This window comes from Ranitomeya variabilis, chromosome 1, assembly GCF_051348905.1.
Source record: "Ranitomeya variabilis isolate aRanVar5 chromosome 1, aRanVar5.hap1, whole genome shotgun sequence".
In the NCBI taxonomy this organism is placed as follows: domain Eukaryota; kingdom Metazoa; phylum Chordata; class Amphibia; order Anura; family Dendrobatidae; genus Ranitomeya; species Ranitomeya variabilis.
Window position 1 is genome coordinate 619,361,321 of NC_135232.1, and position 19,181 is coordinate 619,380,501.

At 43.6% G+C, this 19,181-nt stretch overlaps 2 protein-coding genes across 2 annotated transcripts in view; one reads left to right on the forward strand and one right to left on the reverse strand.

The window, feature by feature from the left end:
• Positions 1-3,760, forward strand: part of ZFYVE19 (zinc finger FYVE-type containing 19) — a 44,005-nt gene extending 40,245 nt beyond the window's left edge. The window contains exons 10-11 of the mRNA XM_077260763.1: positions 1,909-2,066; positions 2,606-3,760. Coding sequence (XP_077116878.1) covers positions 1,909-2,066; positions 2,606-2,684 — 237 coding nt within the window. The 3' untranslated portion in view covers positions 2,685-3,760. The remainder of the gene's footprint in view (positions 1-1,908; positions 2,067-2,605) is intronic.
• Positions 3,761-12,021: 8,261 nt separating this feature from the next.
• Positions 12,022-19,181, reverse strand: part of PPP1R14D (protein phosphatase 1 regulatory inhibitor subunit 14D) — a 67,719-nt gene continuing 60,559 nt past the window's right edge. The window contains exons 2-4 of the mRNA XM_077260780.1: positions 17,056-17,145; positions 14,610-14,642; positions 12,022-13,176 (exon numbers count right to left, since the gene is read on the reverse strand). Coding sequence (XP_077116895.1) covers positions 13,108-13,176; positions 14,610-14,642; positions 17,056-17,145 — 192 coding nt within the window. The 3' untranslated portion in view covers positions 12,022-13,107. The remainder of the gene's footprint in view (positions 13,177-14,609; positions 14,643-17,055; positions 17,146-19,181) is intronic.

A 19,181-nucleotide genomic window follows, 5' to 3' on the forward strand; every position in this document is an offset into this window, starting at 1 on the left:
AGTGATTAAGTTGCTATTAATGCTGACTTTTCACCAAGATAACGGACATTTCTTAATGTCTCTGGGTATGGCAATCCACCAACCTTTTTTAAAGGGAACCTGTCACCTCCAGAAAAAATAGTATTTATCTGCTTATATAAGGTTAATCAGCCTGTAAATAGCTTATAAATCATGTTAGGCTGGCGGCTTGGTGAGAAAGAGGTTATTGTCTTCCAGTCATCGGGGTGGTGCAGAAAGCGGCAGTCACCTGCATATTGATTGACAGCTGGCTCTGCAGACACATGCCGAAGTGCAGTGTATGGTGCCAGAACTGTGCACTTCTGTACAGAGTCTCGGGTCCCATTGAAGTGAATGGGATCCGAGCTGCAGTAACCAGAGAGCGGCTACTACACAGTGTACTGCAGATTTGGCAGGCGCTGTGACAAATGCCCACCAATCTGATAATGATGATTTATCCTGTGGATTAGTCCTCAGTATTGGTCCCTGTACACCCCATTAATATTGGTAGTTCTTTTTGTGCCAGGGGATTTTAGGGGAGTGTAATTGGGTGAATAATTATTACTTGCGCTCTTTGCCCCACGTATCTCCAGTTGGATGTCTGAATCTCCATAAAACAATACAGACATTTAGAATACTGTAAGGGATGGGTTATTAGAAGGTTTGCACTGCCCTGCTCCAGCGTTCACATCCGGACCCCAGACCTGCCAGACCAGGGCAGTGCACACTTCCTTGGCCAGCTCCCGACTGCCGGCATCCTGAGCGCCTCCTCCAGTCACTAAGCCGCTGTGACACAATGGCATGCATCGTACCCAGGACTGTATGTAGAGTTTGTGCTTTCTTACATTACACCCCGTACCCACATCATCCCATAATATGCCAGTGTAGACCCAAAGTGTCTGCAGTGCACCATGACACAATGGCTCCCGTCACATTACCTCTGTATCCTCACACTTATGCCACAACTCAGTGGATGCTGGACTGGGGTAGCATCAATCTGTTTGATCATCTGTACAATGTATATTGATATTTTAAAGGTTTTTTTTTTTTCCCCCATCTTCAGCAGTGGGTGTTGTTGGATAGGGCTGGTTAAAACGAGCATTTTTGCAATTTACTGTTTATTAACATTTGCAGCTGATCTAGAGATATTGACACCTTTCTTTTGTTTACAACTCGTTGCCTAGGAAACCGACCACTGTTGCTGTCTCCAGAGTTAGGAGGTAACAGAGGGCTCCAGTGATCCCGGCCTGCTTCAAAACCGTTCTTGCAAGATCAATAGAAAAGGGCTTGTAAGCACTGCGCATGTTCTGCTGTCTAGCAGCTGTGGTCGGTTCCAAAGCAACGAGCTGTCAACAAAAGAAATGTGTTAATATTTCTAAAATAGCTGAATATTCAAACAAGCAGTAAATGGGGAAAATTGCTTGTAGTTACACACGCTATCAGGCAATACCCATTTATGACAATGGGGAATAACTCCTTTAGGTGGTTAGTCCACTTCAGTCGTTAAAGGATGTTTCCTGCAGTTTACTTTAAAAATCCTTCCACGGTCAAGCACTGACTCTGACATTATGTTGACAGTGCTGCAGCCAATCGGTGTGCTCTGCTAGAGTGGACGACTTGAGTCACTGACTGCAGTGCTGTCGATGTGATGTTAGTACTGTAGGCAATGACAGAGACCAGGAGCAGCGGTGGAGACTCTGCACTGGACCTGGGGAGGTTGAGTAAGGCAAGGTTGGAAACTGCAGCTAGGAGAGAGGGATTTTCCAAAACTGGCGTCAATGTACCCTCCACTCCTTCTTTACAGGTATCTGCACTAGGAATATATAGGAGCTTTTCCATGAGCTTGAGCCTTTTTCATCGGTCATTTGGCGCTTTGTCTAAAATGAATAATTCCTAATATACCTGTATTAGTCGTCAGCAGAGATCCAGCCCGCTAGAATCACAGCCGTAAAAGTAAAGGACCCTGACCCCGAAGAGGAGGAGCTGCCCTGGTGCTGTATCTGCAATGAGGATGCGGCTATAAGGTGCCATGATTGTGACGATGACCTCTACTGCCAGCTGTGCTTCAGGTATGATCGGCTCCAAGGCTTCTCCATACATGTCACGGACTGGTCTGAGCCTGGCTCATGCCGAGAACCGGACGCCCCAAATTGCTGACCGATCAGTATGATCACTTGTTTTCCTTGCACAACCCCTTCTCGCGGCCCAGGGCTGGGCTTTGCCTTGTCGCGGCCCAGGGCTGGGTGCACTGTTTTGCTCTCTAAATTAGCTTGCTTTGCTGCTTCCCTGTATATTGATTGACAGTGCCCGTAAAGGCAGTGACTACTATACCAAGAAGTGTGCTTTTTAAAGTCCCCTATATCACCTCGTGTGTGTTGTTTTTTTTGAGGGGGGTGGCAGACTCCCTTTAACTGATGAGGAGCCACCTCGCTATGTTTGACATAGGTGCAGATCTTCTCGAGGTGAAACCCACTTCTGTCCGGCAATTATCTTATATTGCATGGATACACCATGAATGTCCGTAATGGGAATATGCCTTTAATGATCGCTTTTTCTCTCCTATTTTACTTGCAGCTAGATAATAGATTTTCCTTTCTTTCCGTTACAGGGAAGGACATGATGAATATGACCGTAAGGAGCACCAGACCTCTGTGTATCGCCCTCCAAGAAAAAAGCAAGGGAGATAAAAGGGGATAAAATTAGGGCATATTGTTCATAATCCAGACCTGCAAGTTCCTATCCCAATATGTAGTAGGTGTAATAATAAAAATAGTATTAGCAAAAACCTCCAACTAGAAAAGTAGTAGTAGTTCTTCTGATTCACTATGTCTCTTTCCTCATGTGCTGGCATCGCAGGACCATGTTGTAACCATGGATACCTAAGGTCCTGCAGTGCCGCACATGAGGAAAGAGACATAGCGAATCAGATGAACTATACTACATTTCTAATCGGAGGTATTTGCTATTATTATTATTATTATTACACCTACTACATATTGGGATAGGAACTTGGAAAACTTTGCCACACCTGCCTAAGGGATTATAACCATTACATCAGTTCAGCTCTATTTAAAGGGGTTGTCCACTTTTGGGAGACATATATAATATTTTTTTTTCCTTTCCTTAAATGTAGGAATTTGTGTCTTAAAAAAGAAATAATAAAACATTGCAATTGGGTTTTTATTAAAACATGTTCTTATTAACTTTTATTGGCTCTTTGTTTCTCTGCTCATTCATTTTTCGATGTAGTCTGTGGTCATAAATCAGCATACGGGAAAAAACAGATAAAAGAATGACAAACTCTCCCAGAACGAGCTCACTGATGTACTCTCTATTAACTCATTCACCAGCCAGCAATAGGCAGTACCACGCAGAAGCTATAAAAGGCAAACAATGCAACATTTTTATTTAAACCCAATTGCAAAAAGATTGTTTTTTAACCCAAAATGTATACATTGAAGAGAGTTGCAGTACCACACACAACCTGCTAACAGGTGTGGCGCTATACTTGAGAAAATAAAAGCTGTCATGGTTTTTCTACCTGGTAATTTATAATTTATTACAGTTAAAATTCTAAAGTCTTAAACTTGTTGTCTTGTGGCTTACTATCCACCAAGGTGCCTAATGGCAGGGCATTTGCGAGTTGTAGTATGCTGGAGAGTTACAGGTTGTAGTCGCTTTTCTCGGTTGTGATTTGTGCAGTATTTTATACTTCGGTGTTGGGAATTCTTTTAATAAAAGGTTATGAATTTTTTTGAGCTACATTTTAATTACTGGTTTCTAATTCTGATGATCAGACATGAGAATGTACACTGTGTATACGAAGAATTTCCATCAAAGGACGCTTCATGTCTCCACCCTGTTTTACCAGCTGTGACGCTAAACGCCGAGGGAGAATTTAGACGCTTGGTCAGTACAAAGAACAGGAAACCTGATTTACTTCATAAAATCAACAAAGGAGCACGGGATATTCCTTAGGTTCAGAAAAAAGATCATTCAGACATGGATTTAGGAAAGGGTTCTCTCCAGTTAGAGCAGTTGAGGGTTCTCTACAGTTAGAGCAGTCGAGGGTTCTCTACAGTTAGAGCAGTCAGACTACGGCATGCCCTACTGGTAATAGCAGGTGCTGAACCCACAGTACTGAGACTTGCAGTTAATAGTGGTCGAGGATTTATTTTTTCTGTGTGGTAAAATTGACCAGTTTTCCAATGATGGAAGTGTTAGAGGGCTGTTTTTTTTTGCACGTCTCGATTACTTTTTAATTTCCACTATTTGGGGGTGCATATCACATTTTTTTTTTGCGTTTTTTTTTAATGTTTTTTGGTCACTATATGTCTGCCAAAAAATGCAAGTTATGTTGTTGGGGTTTTTTTTTGTTTGTTTGTTTGTTTTTAAAGCATTTACCGTATGGGTAAATGTTTTATCATCTTGGACAATTGTGCTTGCAGCTGTACCAAATGTTTGTGTTTTTTTTCATTCTATTTATTTTTAACTTTTTTTTTTCCTTAGTATTTTGACTTTGCTATTTACAGTTGTGGAAATGGGGGGGGGGGGCGATATAAACGTTTTATTTTTTTTTTTACAATATTAATATATTTTTTTTTTTTTGCACTTTTTCTCCCATTAGGAGACTTAAACCTGTGATCGCTATAGGGCCTATACATACAGTGCGCTATAGTAGCATTGGAAAATGGCTATAGTCTCTGATGAAGCCCAGCCTTGACCACCAGAGTTCTTCTGAAGGTCCCTGTGTAGACCGTGGTAGGCTCGGCTTTTTACTAATAATACCACGGCAGACAAAGAAGCCTTCATAGTGCTCCTTGCTGTCATGGCACCCCATTGTCAACCAGCGATCGCGTCATGTAGGTGCTGATGAGCTTCAAACTGACGACTGCCATCTTGGATACCTCTTGCAGCGGTCATGCTTGACTGTGCCATTTAATGGGATAAACTAATGTGATCAGAGATGGTTTCCACCGCATCAGATACTCTTGGGTGCCGGCTGTGTAATACACGATAGCTGAGGAAATATCCTTCTTGCCTATATATAAGATGGCCCAAGAAAGATAGAATTCTTGAGTAGATCAGCAGGAGGTTGTTTATAATTTAAAAAAAAAAAAAAAAAAAAAGACTGAATGTAGGTGATATGGGATAATATAATAATATACACTTGCATACTAAATCCCCTACCCGCTAATGCCACTGCTTTGTTGATCCCATTGGCGGTGAAGTGCCAATCACTTGCCTTTTGTGCAGGCGCTAGATCACCACCTCACTAAGGTGAACTACTCCATATTAAAAAGATGAGTGATGGGGCCCTATAATTAAAAAAAACAAAAACCAAAGGCGGGGTAATTAAACAAGCATTTACACTTACCTTATAACTCCCACGCTCCATAATGCTACCGCTAGATAACTACCTCACTAAGGTCACCTGCTCCTGATCTGGGGGATGAGATATGGAGTTATATAATTTAAAAATGATTAAAGGCAGGCAAACTGAGTAATTATGGTAAGTAATCATTTACACTCACCTGGTAACACTCATGCTCCCTAGTGCTAATGCTAGATCGCTACCTCACTAAGGTCACCTACTCCTGATGTGGGGGGGAAGAGAGATGGAACCATATAGTTTAAAAAATGACTATAGTCAATGTGGAATAATAAAATAATAATTTACGCTCATTCGATAAAAAACCTGGTGATATATTGCAACCTCTTTAGGGTTTATCTACTCTTTACCTGGGGGATGAGATGTGGTCCCCAATGAGTATAGTCGGGCAATGTGGAATTTATAATTTGCACTCAGTTGATCCCCCTACCCTCTAGTGCTGTCACTAGATCATTACCTCACTAAGGTCACCTGCTCTTGACCTGTGAGATGAGAGGGTGGGCCCTATGATTAAAAAATGAGTATAGTCAGGCACTGTGGAATTATAATGTACACTCAGTAGAGCCCCCTACCCTCTAGTGCTGCCACTAGATCAATACCTCACTAAGGTCACCTGTTCCTGACCTTTGGTGACTTATAAGATGAGTGATGGGCCCTATACCAGGAAATTGCTTAGGACTCTGGTGTCATAGCAGTAAGGAAATTGTATTCTGTTACCTGTAGAGACATGCCAGCTGCGCGGATACAATGTTCGCATGGACTTGTTTGGCAGGCCGGAGAGCTTAGTCAGTCCCAGGGCTGTTATTCTGTACACATTAGTCATTAGTACAGGTCACCGAGATAAAACATTCATTATTTATTACTGTGACTTGTGCAGTCAGCTATGAATATTCGCCTCTGAGACAAAGCAATTGTTGATTGCTCCTGCTTTGACTGGATAGAAACCATGACATGATTCACTGCCCCGTGCCAATCACGTGAGACGCGGGCAAGAATTGGGTTACTGTCTTTTCTTGAAAACATAGCTTCAGGATTTTAATCGTGTCAGTCCTGCTGGATCTCAGCTCAAAACTTGCACACCCCTGTGCCTCCATACACTTCAATGCAAGTCACATGCAGCTGTCTGTCTGCTTTTACAGCCAGGTCACATTTCTGAATTAATAGAACAATAATTTGTGGTTGTGTGGCTTGTCCAATAATTGCTGCTATGTAGCACCAGTGCATCAGAAAATGGCAAACTAAAAAAGAAATGCGCTCAATGTATAGCGCTCCAATCTGAAGACTTGGCAGATGGCAAGTAGAACAGGGAGAACCAGGATCACCGGATAAGCTAGACGGCAGGCAGGATACACAAAAAGAGTCAGAGCCAAGAATGTGGACAAACACAAGAACTGAAAAAGTATAGCCAGATCTGGAATTGTTGGAGCGTAATGTGAACAAGTCCAGAGAGGAGTATAAGCTTAAAGCAGGTGAAGGGTTAATCAGAAAACGATGGATAGCTGTTTGTTTATTGAGAAGATGCACTAATACAGAAATAGTAGCAGTGTAAACAAGTCCAACAACAGATGAAGGGTTAATCAGCAGGCCTGAGAAGTAGGAAATACAGCAGGTGCAGAGATGATTGCAGGTAAAAGACCTGGATGGTGGCATGCTATGCTACAAAGCAAACGGTAAGGAAGCACACAGCTTGGTCAATACTCCGACATGTCGAGCTGGACATTAAAAAGCTTTGGCTGATGTCACTGAAGTTCTCCGGGCAAGTTGTGAAATCTGCAAATCTGGGGATACAGCCTAATGATTGGATAATAGAGCAAAGCCCTTTTTTTTTTAAAATTTTTCTGATATTATGCGTTAGAATACATTGTAATCATACACTGATGGTGTGCTATGTATATGCCTGATGTATTTCTATCAAGGGTAATGTATGATCCATACACCGATTTATGTACCTACACATGGATATGGTTTTTTTTATTATTCGGTTCACTTACTCTCTGCTTCCTCTGGAATTATGTGCAGTATTTGAACCTGGCTTGTTACACCATTTTATATGCTTGAAAAACCACTATGGCAGGTGGAAACAGCACATTTTTTATGGCAGAAAAAAAATGAAACCTTGAAGGTTTTTTTCACCTAAATTTTCAATGTGGACTCCTTGGAACATTTTTGACGGTGCGTCCTTTTCACCTATGTGGCCTGTGTCACTGTCCAATATTGGAGTGCCGCGAGCCAAACCAAATCTCAATCCCGCCAATTTATCAATACCTCCTTTTGAAATAACTCAAGAAATGTGACTCTGAGGGAACAAATCATCTGTTTGTTATATATACAAATCACAATGAAGTTACAGCAATATAATGAACCACAGGATCCACCGAGCTCGGTATGGCCTGAAACGTAAACTGACAAGAATAGTGCAAAACAACCAACTTACCTCTAGTTTTACCTGTATTTCTTCCCATTCTTTTGTCTCTAATATCCTTTTGATTGTTCTAATGCAACATTAAAGCCTTGTAATATGACCTCTGAATACACAGTCCTGCAATCAAGGCTGAAAAGTGGGCCGAGTTTATGAAAGCGGGTGGTGTGAGGGGTTTGCGAGGGAAGGAGGAACTGAAGAGGATTCGATCACGAGGAAATAACCAAATGTATAAATCAGGTTTCTGTGTTAAATGTATTTTCTAAAATTTTTTTTTTTGTGCATATCACAATTTATATTAAAAATCAAAAAATCTTGCAGGTTTGACACTGGTCATCCGCAAATGTGCTCGGATAACATATTATAAGAGCACGCTCAAATGTTATCCGAGCATTTGAGCGTGCACGTATATTATGTTTGAGTTTTTGCAGCTGCATGATTCATGTCTGTTAGACAGCTACAGCACATGAGGGGATTCCCTGTTTGTTACGCAATCCCCACACGTGTTCAGGCTAACCGCTGTGAATTATGCAGCGGCGGGGACTCGAACATAGTATACGAGCATAGCCAGATGTTCAGATAACACCTGAGCGTACTCTGATAAGATGTTATCCGAGCACGTTTACTCATCACTAGGGTTGAGCGAAACGGGTCGTGCATTTTCATAAGTCGCCGACTTTTGGCAAAGTCGGCGTCTCATGAAACCCGACACGATCCCTGTGCGGGGTCGGCCATGCGGTACGCGATCTTGGCGGCAAAGTCGCGTGTCGTATGATGCGTCTAGCGCCATTTTTTCAGCCAATGAATGAGTGTGGGCAGAGTGATGACATAGGTCTTAGGGGAGTGAACGCCTATTGTCATGTTATCGCTTGTGCGCAGTAGGGATTTGGAATGTGCGGGAGGAGGAGGAGAAAAAAAAAAATTAAATTCCTTCATCGTGTTTCGTATTTCGGCCGAAACCCGACTTTTAACGGTGGTCGGCCGATTTCACTCGACTCAACTTTTTAGACAGTCGGGTTTCACAAAACCCGACTCGACCCTAAAAAACTAAAGGTCGCTCAACCCTACTCATCACTAGTCACCACAGATTTTGGTACAGTCTAACTTCTGTTTGTTTCAGGAAACAACAAATGTACGTAGCCACAAGACACTATCTTTTGTAGTGAAGCATCTAACGAGCAATCGTCATTGTGACGGAAGCAGGAGCCAGGGTCAGCTGTGATTTCGCCTGTTGTGATTCAACATCATAAGCTTTAGGCCACATTCACACGATCAGTATTTGGTCAGTATTTTACATCAGTATTTGGCAGACAAAACCATGAGTGGGTGATAAATACAGAAGTGGTGATGTGTTTCTATTCGACTTTTGTTCTGATTGTTCCACACCTGATTTTGGCTTACAAATACTGATGTAAAATACTGACCAAATACTGAACGTGTGAACGTGGCCTTATATAGAGGTGTTGCCTCTCATTGGAATTCTTCCTTTGTTGAAAAAAAAAGATTGAAAATTGCAAGATTTCTAACTGGCTACTATGGCTTTTTTTTCTAACTTCCTCTTGTTTCAGGAAACAACACATGTACATATGCAGCGCCCCAGAGTCCTGGTCGTTGCAGTACTGTGGCTCCGCCGCTAAGGGGGGCTATGGTACGTCTGATGGCACTGAAGGAGTTCAACTGACCAGGTATCACAGACACCAATACATTTCACAGTCTGTTCTCCAGGGGGAGCTAAGGGTACTATTCATTAGGCCACTCCTCACAGTCTGGTAAAACTGGGGGTTAGGCAGGAAGTTAGGGAGAAAGCTGACTGGGTTGGAACCAGGCAACACCTTGTGGCAGAGGGTGTTGTAGGGGAAGATTCGGTAGGGTCCCTGTCAGGGGTGGGATCCTGACAGAGGCCTGGCAAACCGAGAGAAAGCTACGGGACCGCACCTGCACTTCATAGCGGCGATGCCCTAAGAAAGGACAAGAAGCGAGATTTGTTGTGCTGAGTGAGAAACGAGATCAAAGCAAGAAGGAGAATACCAGTAGGAGTCGTGCTGTAAGATCGAGGCAACATCCTACTGAGGTGCAAACAACCGGCGGCCGGAACGCCGAGGAGGTACAGAGCTCTAAGCCATACTTCAAACCAACGGCAGGACAGTCAGTCACAGGCGGGCTGTCTCACTTAAATCACCTACGCAGACATAGGGGGCAACCTTTGGAGAGGGGCGACTCTAGGGTCCCGGAAGAGCTCCCAGCCTACCCGTCATACGGGTGCGTCCCAACCATAACACCAGGGAGGGACGGAGGATTAGCAGAAGATCATCTAATCGAGTTGTGAGGGAACACGAGAAACAGACACAACAGTTGTGGGGACTATCCCGTAAGCTCGGCAGGGGAGGACCACAACACATAGCGCTTGTAGGAAGGCACAGATTTCCACCTACAAAAGGGAACTCTGGAGGTGCCATCGGACCGGCCGGACTTGCGCAGCCTGGTTAACCATATTCCGGATTGAGGACTTTGAGACCTTCAGTAAAGAGGTAAAGAGACTGCAACCTGGTGTCCTCGTTATTAACTGCGACCGGCACTACACCGCACCACTACAGCATCACCACCCACACCTTTCATTGGGCGGCCCTCAGCAGGGTCACGGACCGGGTCTAGCCACCGTGACAACCCCAGAGCAGAGACTCAGAGGCCCGGTACCGGGTACCCCTCGGCCCTGCGGCAGTGGGGGCGCTGTACATACTTCAGTACAAAAGATTGTGTGACTATCTAATGCGCATGTGCAAAAATAATTGTGAATGTAGAGGAAGCAAAGTCAGCTGGGCTATCACCTATTGTGATTCTATGTTATCAGCTGTAAAGAGCGGGGTTAGTTTATGTTCACATATCCAATAATCGTCTTTTAGAATGGATCCAGTAGCAATCCATCAATAAAAATGTTCAGACACAACCTTTTTTTGTCCAGCTGAAAAAAAAAATTATTTCAACATGATCCATTTTTTAACATTGAAGTCTAATTAAAGGGAACCTGTCACCCCCCCCCCCCCCCCAGTCGTTTCAAACTAAAAGAGCCACCTTGTGCAGCAGTAATGCTGCATTCTGACAAGGTGGATCTTTTAGTTCTGGGTGCTGTAACTAGAGAAATAATCTGTTTTTTAATTTGTCAGAAATACCTTGTCTTCAGTCAAGGAGGCCGGCGTTTCCCCCCTGCAGCAGACGCCACACAGCCGTCACTCACATCTTCTTGGCGCCGGGCGCCGCCGCCTCCTCACTGCTGTTTTGAAAATAGCCGGCGCCTGCGCTCTTTTCTCCTGCCTTTGCAGTGAGCGCTGCCCGTCTGTCCTCATATGCAGTCTCGGTGACTGCGCCTGTGCGGCCGCCCTGCCTGTGAATCCCAGCCCCGCACTGTCTTCTGATTTATTCACATTGCGGGGCTGGGATTCACAGGCAGGGCGGCCGCACAGGCGCAGTCACCGAGACTGCATATGAGGACAGACGGGCAGCGCTCACTGCGCCTGCACCAGGCAGGGGATAAGAGTGCAGGCGCCAGCTATTTTCAAAACAGCAGTGAGGAGGAGGCGGTGCCCGGAGCCAAGAAGACTTGAGTGACGGCTGTGTGGCGTCTGCTGCAGGGGGGAAACGCCGGCCTCCTTGACTGAAGACAAGGTATTTCTGACAAATGAAAAAACTGATTATTTCTCTAGTTACAGCACCCAGAACTAAAAGAGCCACCTTGTCAGAATGCAGCATTATTGCTGCACAAGGTGGCTCTTTTAGTTTGAAACGACTGGGGTACGGGGGGGGGTGACAGGTTCCCTTTAACGGATCCATTTTCTAGAGACATCAGGTTTTCTTTCATTTGAAAAGTTTCCGTTTTCCCTAGACTTCAATGTTAAAAAAAATGGATCCAGTTGAAATCTTTTCTTTTTTTTTTTTTTTTAGCTGGACAAAAAAGTTGTCTGCACTACTTTTTTGTTAATTGATTGCTGCTGGATCTGTTTTAACGGATGATTACTGGCCATAGTCTAACCTGTCATTGTAATCATGCCTCTGCTGATAAGGAGACTGCTGAAAATCTTTCCTGATAAGACAGCCTAAAATGCCAGTATGAACATTGCAAAATTACTCTTTTTTAAAAAAAAATTTTGAACACAACACAAAAATGTATTTGAAAGAATGGGTCTTTTTCTGACAATAGCTTCCCTTTAAATGTATGCAGTAATAAGGCTACGTTCACATTTGCGTTGTGCGCCGCAGCGTCGGCGACGCAACGCACAACACAGCGTTTTGTGACGCATGCGTCCTTTTTTTGCTTGATTTTGGACGCACAAAAAATGCAACTTGCTGCGTCCTGTGCGCCCTGACGCGTGCGCCGCAGCAACGCATGCGTCGCAAAACGCAAATGCAACGCATGTCCATGCGCCCCCATGTTAAATATAGGGGTGCATGACGCATGCGGCGACGCAGCGGCTCCCGACGCTGCGTCGCACAACGCTAATGTGAACGTAGCCTAAGCACATAGACCACCATGTAGTCGAGCTTTTAATGATTTCTCCCTGGCCTTGACCTACTTAACATTCTGACCTGATCTTGGGCATGGAGATTGAAATTGATCAGTAATCGCTCCCTTTCTCCAATAATTCCTGTTACTAATTCTCTTATTATATCTGAGTGTGCTGTCGGTGACTTACACAGAGTAATGCTCTAAGAGATTTTAATACATTAATCGCTTTCAACAACTTTCTGTTTCTTTTTTCTCAGCATAAGCAGAGTTTCATCTGAAATCCTACTTGCACATCAACTTTCCAGTGGGCGACGCTACTGTTCATATTAAAAAAGGAGATACTTTTTCTCAAAAACTGCACTATCTTTGCCCTAAACCAGGTCTGAAAATCAAACCAGACCCTTAATTATGGTTCTAACCGGAAGGGCAGATAGTCCTGATGATTGTCTCCTACTCCATGCGCTTTACCGTTTCGGTGTAGCTCCTATAAAGAAGGATTTCAGCACAGGTCCTCATCGCCCTATGGCAAAAGGGATGGGGGGGTCCAACCAGGGATGAGATTTTCTTTTCCAGTAGATCCATAGGGTGGCTCTTTGGTAAAGTTATACTTTGGCTCTGCGCCATTCTCCTCAGGATACAAAGTTCTGGTTTCTAATCTAAAATTAATTTGGGGGTTTATTTACACAATTCAGTTCTCAAAATCAGTGCAAAAAGGTACGACATGCCAGCAGCGTGTGGACATAGAATAATGCACTGCTCATTCCGCCCCCCCCGGTCTATAATTAGGACCCTAATCTTCAGTCATTTGTGCTGTAAGTCTGGTAGTTTCCGCAATCCTTTTAGACGCTCCAGCAGCTCCAAGATAAATTCCTAGAATAGAGAATCAGATTTAGCATTCTTATTGCACATCCATCTACAGAGTTAGATTTGTAAACCAAAACTCCGGTTGGAATTCTTTTCCAGAGTAACTAATTATAATACCTAACTGTGAGGAGGGAGTGCAGACATGGTTGTGTCACAGTAAAAATACTTGCTATGAGAAAAGAGGTAACAACCAAGAGTTGCATCTCTACACCCCGACGCGCGTTTCTTTTAACTGTTCAACCGTATGTGACGAATGATCCATCTAAAGAGTCTATTTTCAGGCCATTCACAAGCGCCAATTATCTATTAACAGGTCGATTGGTGATCATTTACTGGCAGCTGACATATTACTGATGGGAGCAGAATAGAGTTGGTGGGAATCGAATCCCAAGATCCGGTTTATCATTCACATCACTAACCTATGGCCGCCAGACAGGAGCCATGAGAACCACCTGACGGCATACCAAGCTCTTAGCTGGCCGTCAAATGTAAATCACTACAACAATGATGTTGCACCGAATCTGGCCTAAATGAAGAGCTGGGAAGGCTGTCAAGAAAGGGGCAGCTCTTAGAGTTACTGTCCAGCGGCCACAGATTACTGACATGGCCAATGGACCAGGGTCCTACAAATTCATCCTCTCCAACACTAGTGCAGAATAATTGTTAACCCGACAGGTTCAGTCCCTTTACTGTATCACGTTATTCTGCTGGTCACCCGATAAGCATTTTTCTTGTTTGCCAGGTGGTTGTTAGCATGTTAATGAATGCTTGAATGTTAGCCCTTCTAATGCATCTTTAAGGCTGTGTTCACATGCTGCAGTTTTTTTCTGTGATCAATGTAGCATACATCTGCACCGATTTTGCCAAATACTGGAAAATTACAATAAAGCGATGCAAAAAAATCACAACGTGTCAGCGGACAATACCATATACATAATACAACTAAAAGCCATAGCAATAGTATCCAGGGCATTACTCCATGGGCTGCTCAGTTTTACTGAGTGATAGGAAGTTTTCCTAGCACCTTTTCTTCTTCCCAAGGTCTTGTTAACACTGTCCATGAAAAAAAAAATCTCAAACTGACGGCACTCGGACCCATGTTAGTCAATTGGACTTTTCCGATGACCGTTCTTCACAGGGACCAAATGTCTGTGTTAAAAAAAAAAAATCACAGCATGCACTAGTCTGTTACAGATGTCGGAAGTCTATGAGTGTGGAAAAAAGTACAATCAGAGCCCATATGGATCTTCTGTATATATTACCATTATTAACATAGGAAACGGTTTTTGCCCTGTGCATTTTATTCACCCTTGATGTTTAAACAAAAAAAAAATCTGGATAAAAATGTGTTGTTTTTTTTATTATACGCTTATGTGAACTTAGCTTAAGGCTCCAGTGCTGTAATATTATTTTGCTTTCAGACGCACTGTGATACTCACTTCCGAAGGTCTGGTACACTCCTGAAGGATGTCCTGAGGATAAAAAAATAAACTAGTGATCAGGTACATATAATGGAGAACAATGGAGTACACTTACGATTTCCGTCTTTTAAAAAAAAAGCTATTAAACAAACTGGGCCTTACTCACTCTCCCCAGGTCCAATGCTATGTCTCTGCTGCTCCCATTACTGACTGGTTGTTGACAGGATGCCAGCACTGCAATCAGTGAGCTCAGCGGCTCATGCCATCTACTCTCTCAGTTGTTGGCTGTCGATGTGATATCAGCGCAGTAGGTGATAAGTCACCAGGAGCAGTGGTAGCGATACAGTGCTGAACCCAGGGAGGGTGAGTAGCCAGGGTACCCTTTTTAAGGGCTATTTCCATCTTCATAGATGGGTATTGTTTTATAGAGTTTGTAAATACAAGCAATTTTGCAATTTTCTGTTCATTAAAATTTGCAGCCGTTTTAGAGATATTAGTACTTTTGTTTACAGATCATGGGAGAGGAGACTGACCACTGCTGCAGGGAAGCAATAGTGGCCTATATGTGTTCTATTCCTATTGAGCTTGTAAGCACTCCTCTGAAGTTGGCCAGGATCGCTGGAGCACACTGTTGGCTCCTAATCCCGGTCAGCATCAGTTCCGAAGTGGTCAGTCTCCTAGGCAACGATCTGTAAACTAAAGAAAAGTGTTAATATCTCAAGAACGGCTGAAAACTTCAATAAGCAGTAAATCGCAAAAGTGCTTGTATTTACAAGCACTATCCATCAATCCCCATATGTGAAGATGGGAATAATCCCTTTAAGAAAATGGTTCCGATCTCCAGATATAAGCATCGGTCCAGGCAGATCCAGTTCCAGCTAGTTTCCAATACAAGAGAGGATGGCTTATAATGAGGATGGCATATAAGGAGGGTGGCTTGTAACGAGGATGGCGTATAAGGAGGATGGCATATAAGGAGGATGGCTTTTAAGGAGGGTGGCTTTTAAGGAGGATGGCGTGTAAGGATGGTGGCTTATAAGGAGGATGGCGTATAAGGAGGATGGCATAGAAGGAGAATGGCGTATAAGGAGAATGGCATGTAAGGAGGGTGGCTTTTAAGGAGGGTGGCTTTTAAGGAGGGTGGCTTATAAGGAGGGAGGCTTTTAAGGAGGATGGCATATAAGGAGGGTGGCTTATAAGGAGGATGACATGTAAGGAGGGTGGTGTATAAGGAGGATGGCTTATAAGGAGGATGACGTGTAAGGAGGATGGTGTATAAGGAGGGTGGCTTATAAGGAGGATAGCATATAAGGAGGATGGCATATAAGGAGGGTGGCTTATAAGGAGGATGGCGTGTAAGGATGGTGGCTTATAAGGAGGATTGCGTGTAAGGATGGTGGCTTATAAGGAGGGTTGCGTGTAAGGAGGGTGGATTATAAGGAGGATGGCATATAAGGAGGGTGGCTTATAAGGAGGATGACATGTAAGGAGGGTGGTGTATAAGGAGAATGGTGTGTAAGGAGGGAGGCTTATAAGGAGGGTGGCTTATAAGGAGGGTGGCGTATAAGGAGAGTGGCATATAAGGAGAATGGCGTATAAGGAGGGTGGCTTATAAGGAGGATGGTGTATAAGGAAGGTGGCGTATAAGGAGGGTGGCTTATAAGGAGAATGGCGTATAAGGAGGGTGGCGTATAAGGAGAGTGGCGTATAAGGAGGGTGGCTTATAAGGAGGATGGTGTATAAGGAAGGTGGCGTATAAGGAGGGTGGCTTATAAGGAGAATGGCGTATAAGGAGGGTGGCTTATAAGGAGGATGGTGTATAAGGAGGGTGGCTTATAAGGAGGATGGTGTATAAGGAGGGTGGCTTATAAGGCAGGTGGCTTATAAGGAGGATGGTGTATAAGGAAGGTGGCGTATAAGGAGGGTGGCTTATAAGGAGAATGGCGTATAAGGAGGGTGGCTTATAAGGAGGATGGTGTATAAGGAGGGTGGCTTATAAGGCAGGTGGCTTATAAGGCTGGTGGCGTATAAGGAGGGTGGCGTATAAGGAGGGTGGGGTATAAGGAGAATGGCGTATAAGGAGGGTGGCTTATAAGGAGGATGGTGTATAAGGATGGTGGCGTATTAGGAGGATGGCGTATGAGGATGGTGGCTTATAAGGAAGATGGCTTTTATGGAGGATGACGTATAAGGATGGCGTGTAAGGAGGATGGCGCATAAGGGTGCCTTATCAGGACAATGCTTACTTACTCATTTCAATAGCTCAGCCAGCCCCCTTGTCTGTCACGACTGATGCACAGAACTTGGTGAGCAAATTCCATCAGCTAGCTGCCTATAACATTACATTTTCTCATCCTTGAATAACTTCTTTCAGCTTAGGAGCCAGTCTCACATAGCATTATTACTAGAATAGTTTGGATTTTGGAATTATCTAATTTTGTTATATAAACTATAGATCCAGTACCTGAAGTTTAGATTTTTTCTCCTGAAATGAAAGATCGAGTAGATCATCAATGTCAATGTCGGGCTCCGCAGCTTCGTCCCGCAGCTCCTCCTGTTATAGGACATTTAAAGCAAACATGTCATTTTGATTGCTAGCAAAGCGTATGAGTTACTTTTCCTGGAGGAAAAAAACTACTATTAGTTATTTTATCTAAAATATCTTATAGATGAGGAAAGAATCAATTAAACATATGTAAAGGGATTGCTTGGCCATACACATTAGATGACTGCCGATGAATGGCGGTTTGACCAGTCGCCATCTTGACTGTATCTCTCGTACATAGAAGCATTAGTAAGGCCAAGGGCTCCTGTGTTTACTATGAGAACAAAGTTATCAACAGTCTGTAATTGGTCATGCCAGATCTTTAACTTACCCCAAAATCTAAATCAAAATCGGCATGTCCGATTTCGGACTAGATATGATTTTGTTCTATTTTATTAAGCTGGTTCATTTATTATTTATTCATATAATTATATTGTGTGTGTGTGTGTATATATATATATATATATATATATATATATATATATATATATATATATATATATATATATATATATATATATATATATATACAGTACAGACCAAAAGTTTGGACACACCTCATTTAAAGATTTTTCTGTATTTTCATGACTATGAAAATTGTACATTCACACTGAAGGCATCAAAACTATGAATTAACACATGTGGAATTATATACTTAACAAAAAAGTGTGAAACAACTGAAATTATGTCTTATATTCTAGGTTCTTCAAAGTAGCTGCGGCGCCCCAGAGTCCTGGTCGTTGCAGTAATGTCGCTCTGCCACTCAGGGGAGTGATGTTACGTCTGATTGCACAAAAGGAGTTCACCTGACCAGGTATCACAGTCACACACTACATTTCACACTTCAGCCACCAGGGGGAGCAAAGGGTTCTATGTATTAGGCCACTCCTCACACTTGGGTAAAAGTGGGGGCTGGATAGGAAGTTAGTTAGAAGCTGACTGGGTTGGATCCAGGCAACATCCTGTGGCAGAGGGTGTTGCGGGGGAAGATTCAGGGGGGTCTCTGTCAGGGGTGGGATCCTGACAGTGACCTAGCGAACAGAACAGAACGTTACGGAGCCGCACCTGCACTTGAATGCGGCGGGATCTTAAGAAAGGAAATGAAGCGAAGTTTATTGTGGAGAAGTGAGAAACGAGATCGCAGCAAAAAGGAGATAAACCAGTAGGAGTCATGCCCCGAGATCGGCAACATCCTACTGAGGCGCGTAGCCCGTGGCCGGAACGCCGAGGAAGTATTGGGCTCCAAGCAGTACTTCAAACAGCGGCAGGACAGTTGATTATAGGTTGGCTGTCTCACCTAAAACACCTAAGCAGACATAGGAGGCAATTGTGGGAGAGGGGCGATGCTAGGGTCCCGGAAGAACTCCAGGCCTACCCCGTCATACGGGTGCTCGCCACACATCTACATAAGTACATAAGGGGTCTACTTTCCAAAATGGTGTCACTTGTGGGGGGTTTCAATGTTTAGGCACATCAGGGGCTCTCCAAACGCAACATGGCGTCCCATCTCAATTCCAGTCAATTTTGCATTGAAAAGTCAAATGGCGCTCCTTCCCTTCCGAGCTCTGCCATGCGCCCAAACAATGGTTTACACCCACATATGGGGTATCAGCGTACTCAGGACAAATTGCACAACAATTTTTGGTGTCCAATTTCTTCTCTTACCCTTGGGAAAATAAAAAATTGGGTGCGAAAAGATCATTTTTGTGAAAAAATATGATTTTTTATTTTTACGGCTCTGCATTATAAACTTCTGTGAAGCACTTGTTGGGTCAAAGTGCTCAACACACATCTAGATAAGTTCCTTAAGGGGTCTACTTTCCAAAATGGTGTCACTTGTGGGGGGTTTCAATGTTTAGGCACATCAGGGGCTCTCCAAATGCAACATGGCGTCCCATCTCAATTCCAGTCAATTTTGCATTGAAAATCAAATGGCGCTTTTTCCCTTCCGAGCTCTGCCCTGCGCCCAAACAATGGTTTACACCCACATATGGGGTATCAGCGTACTCAGGACAAATTGCACAACAATTTTGGGGGTCCAATTT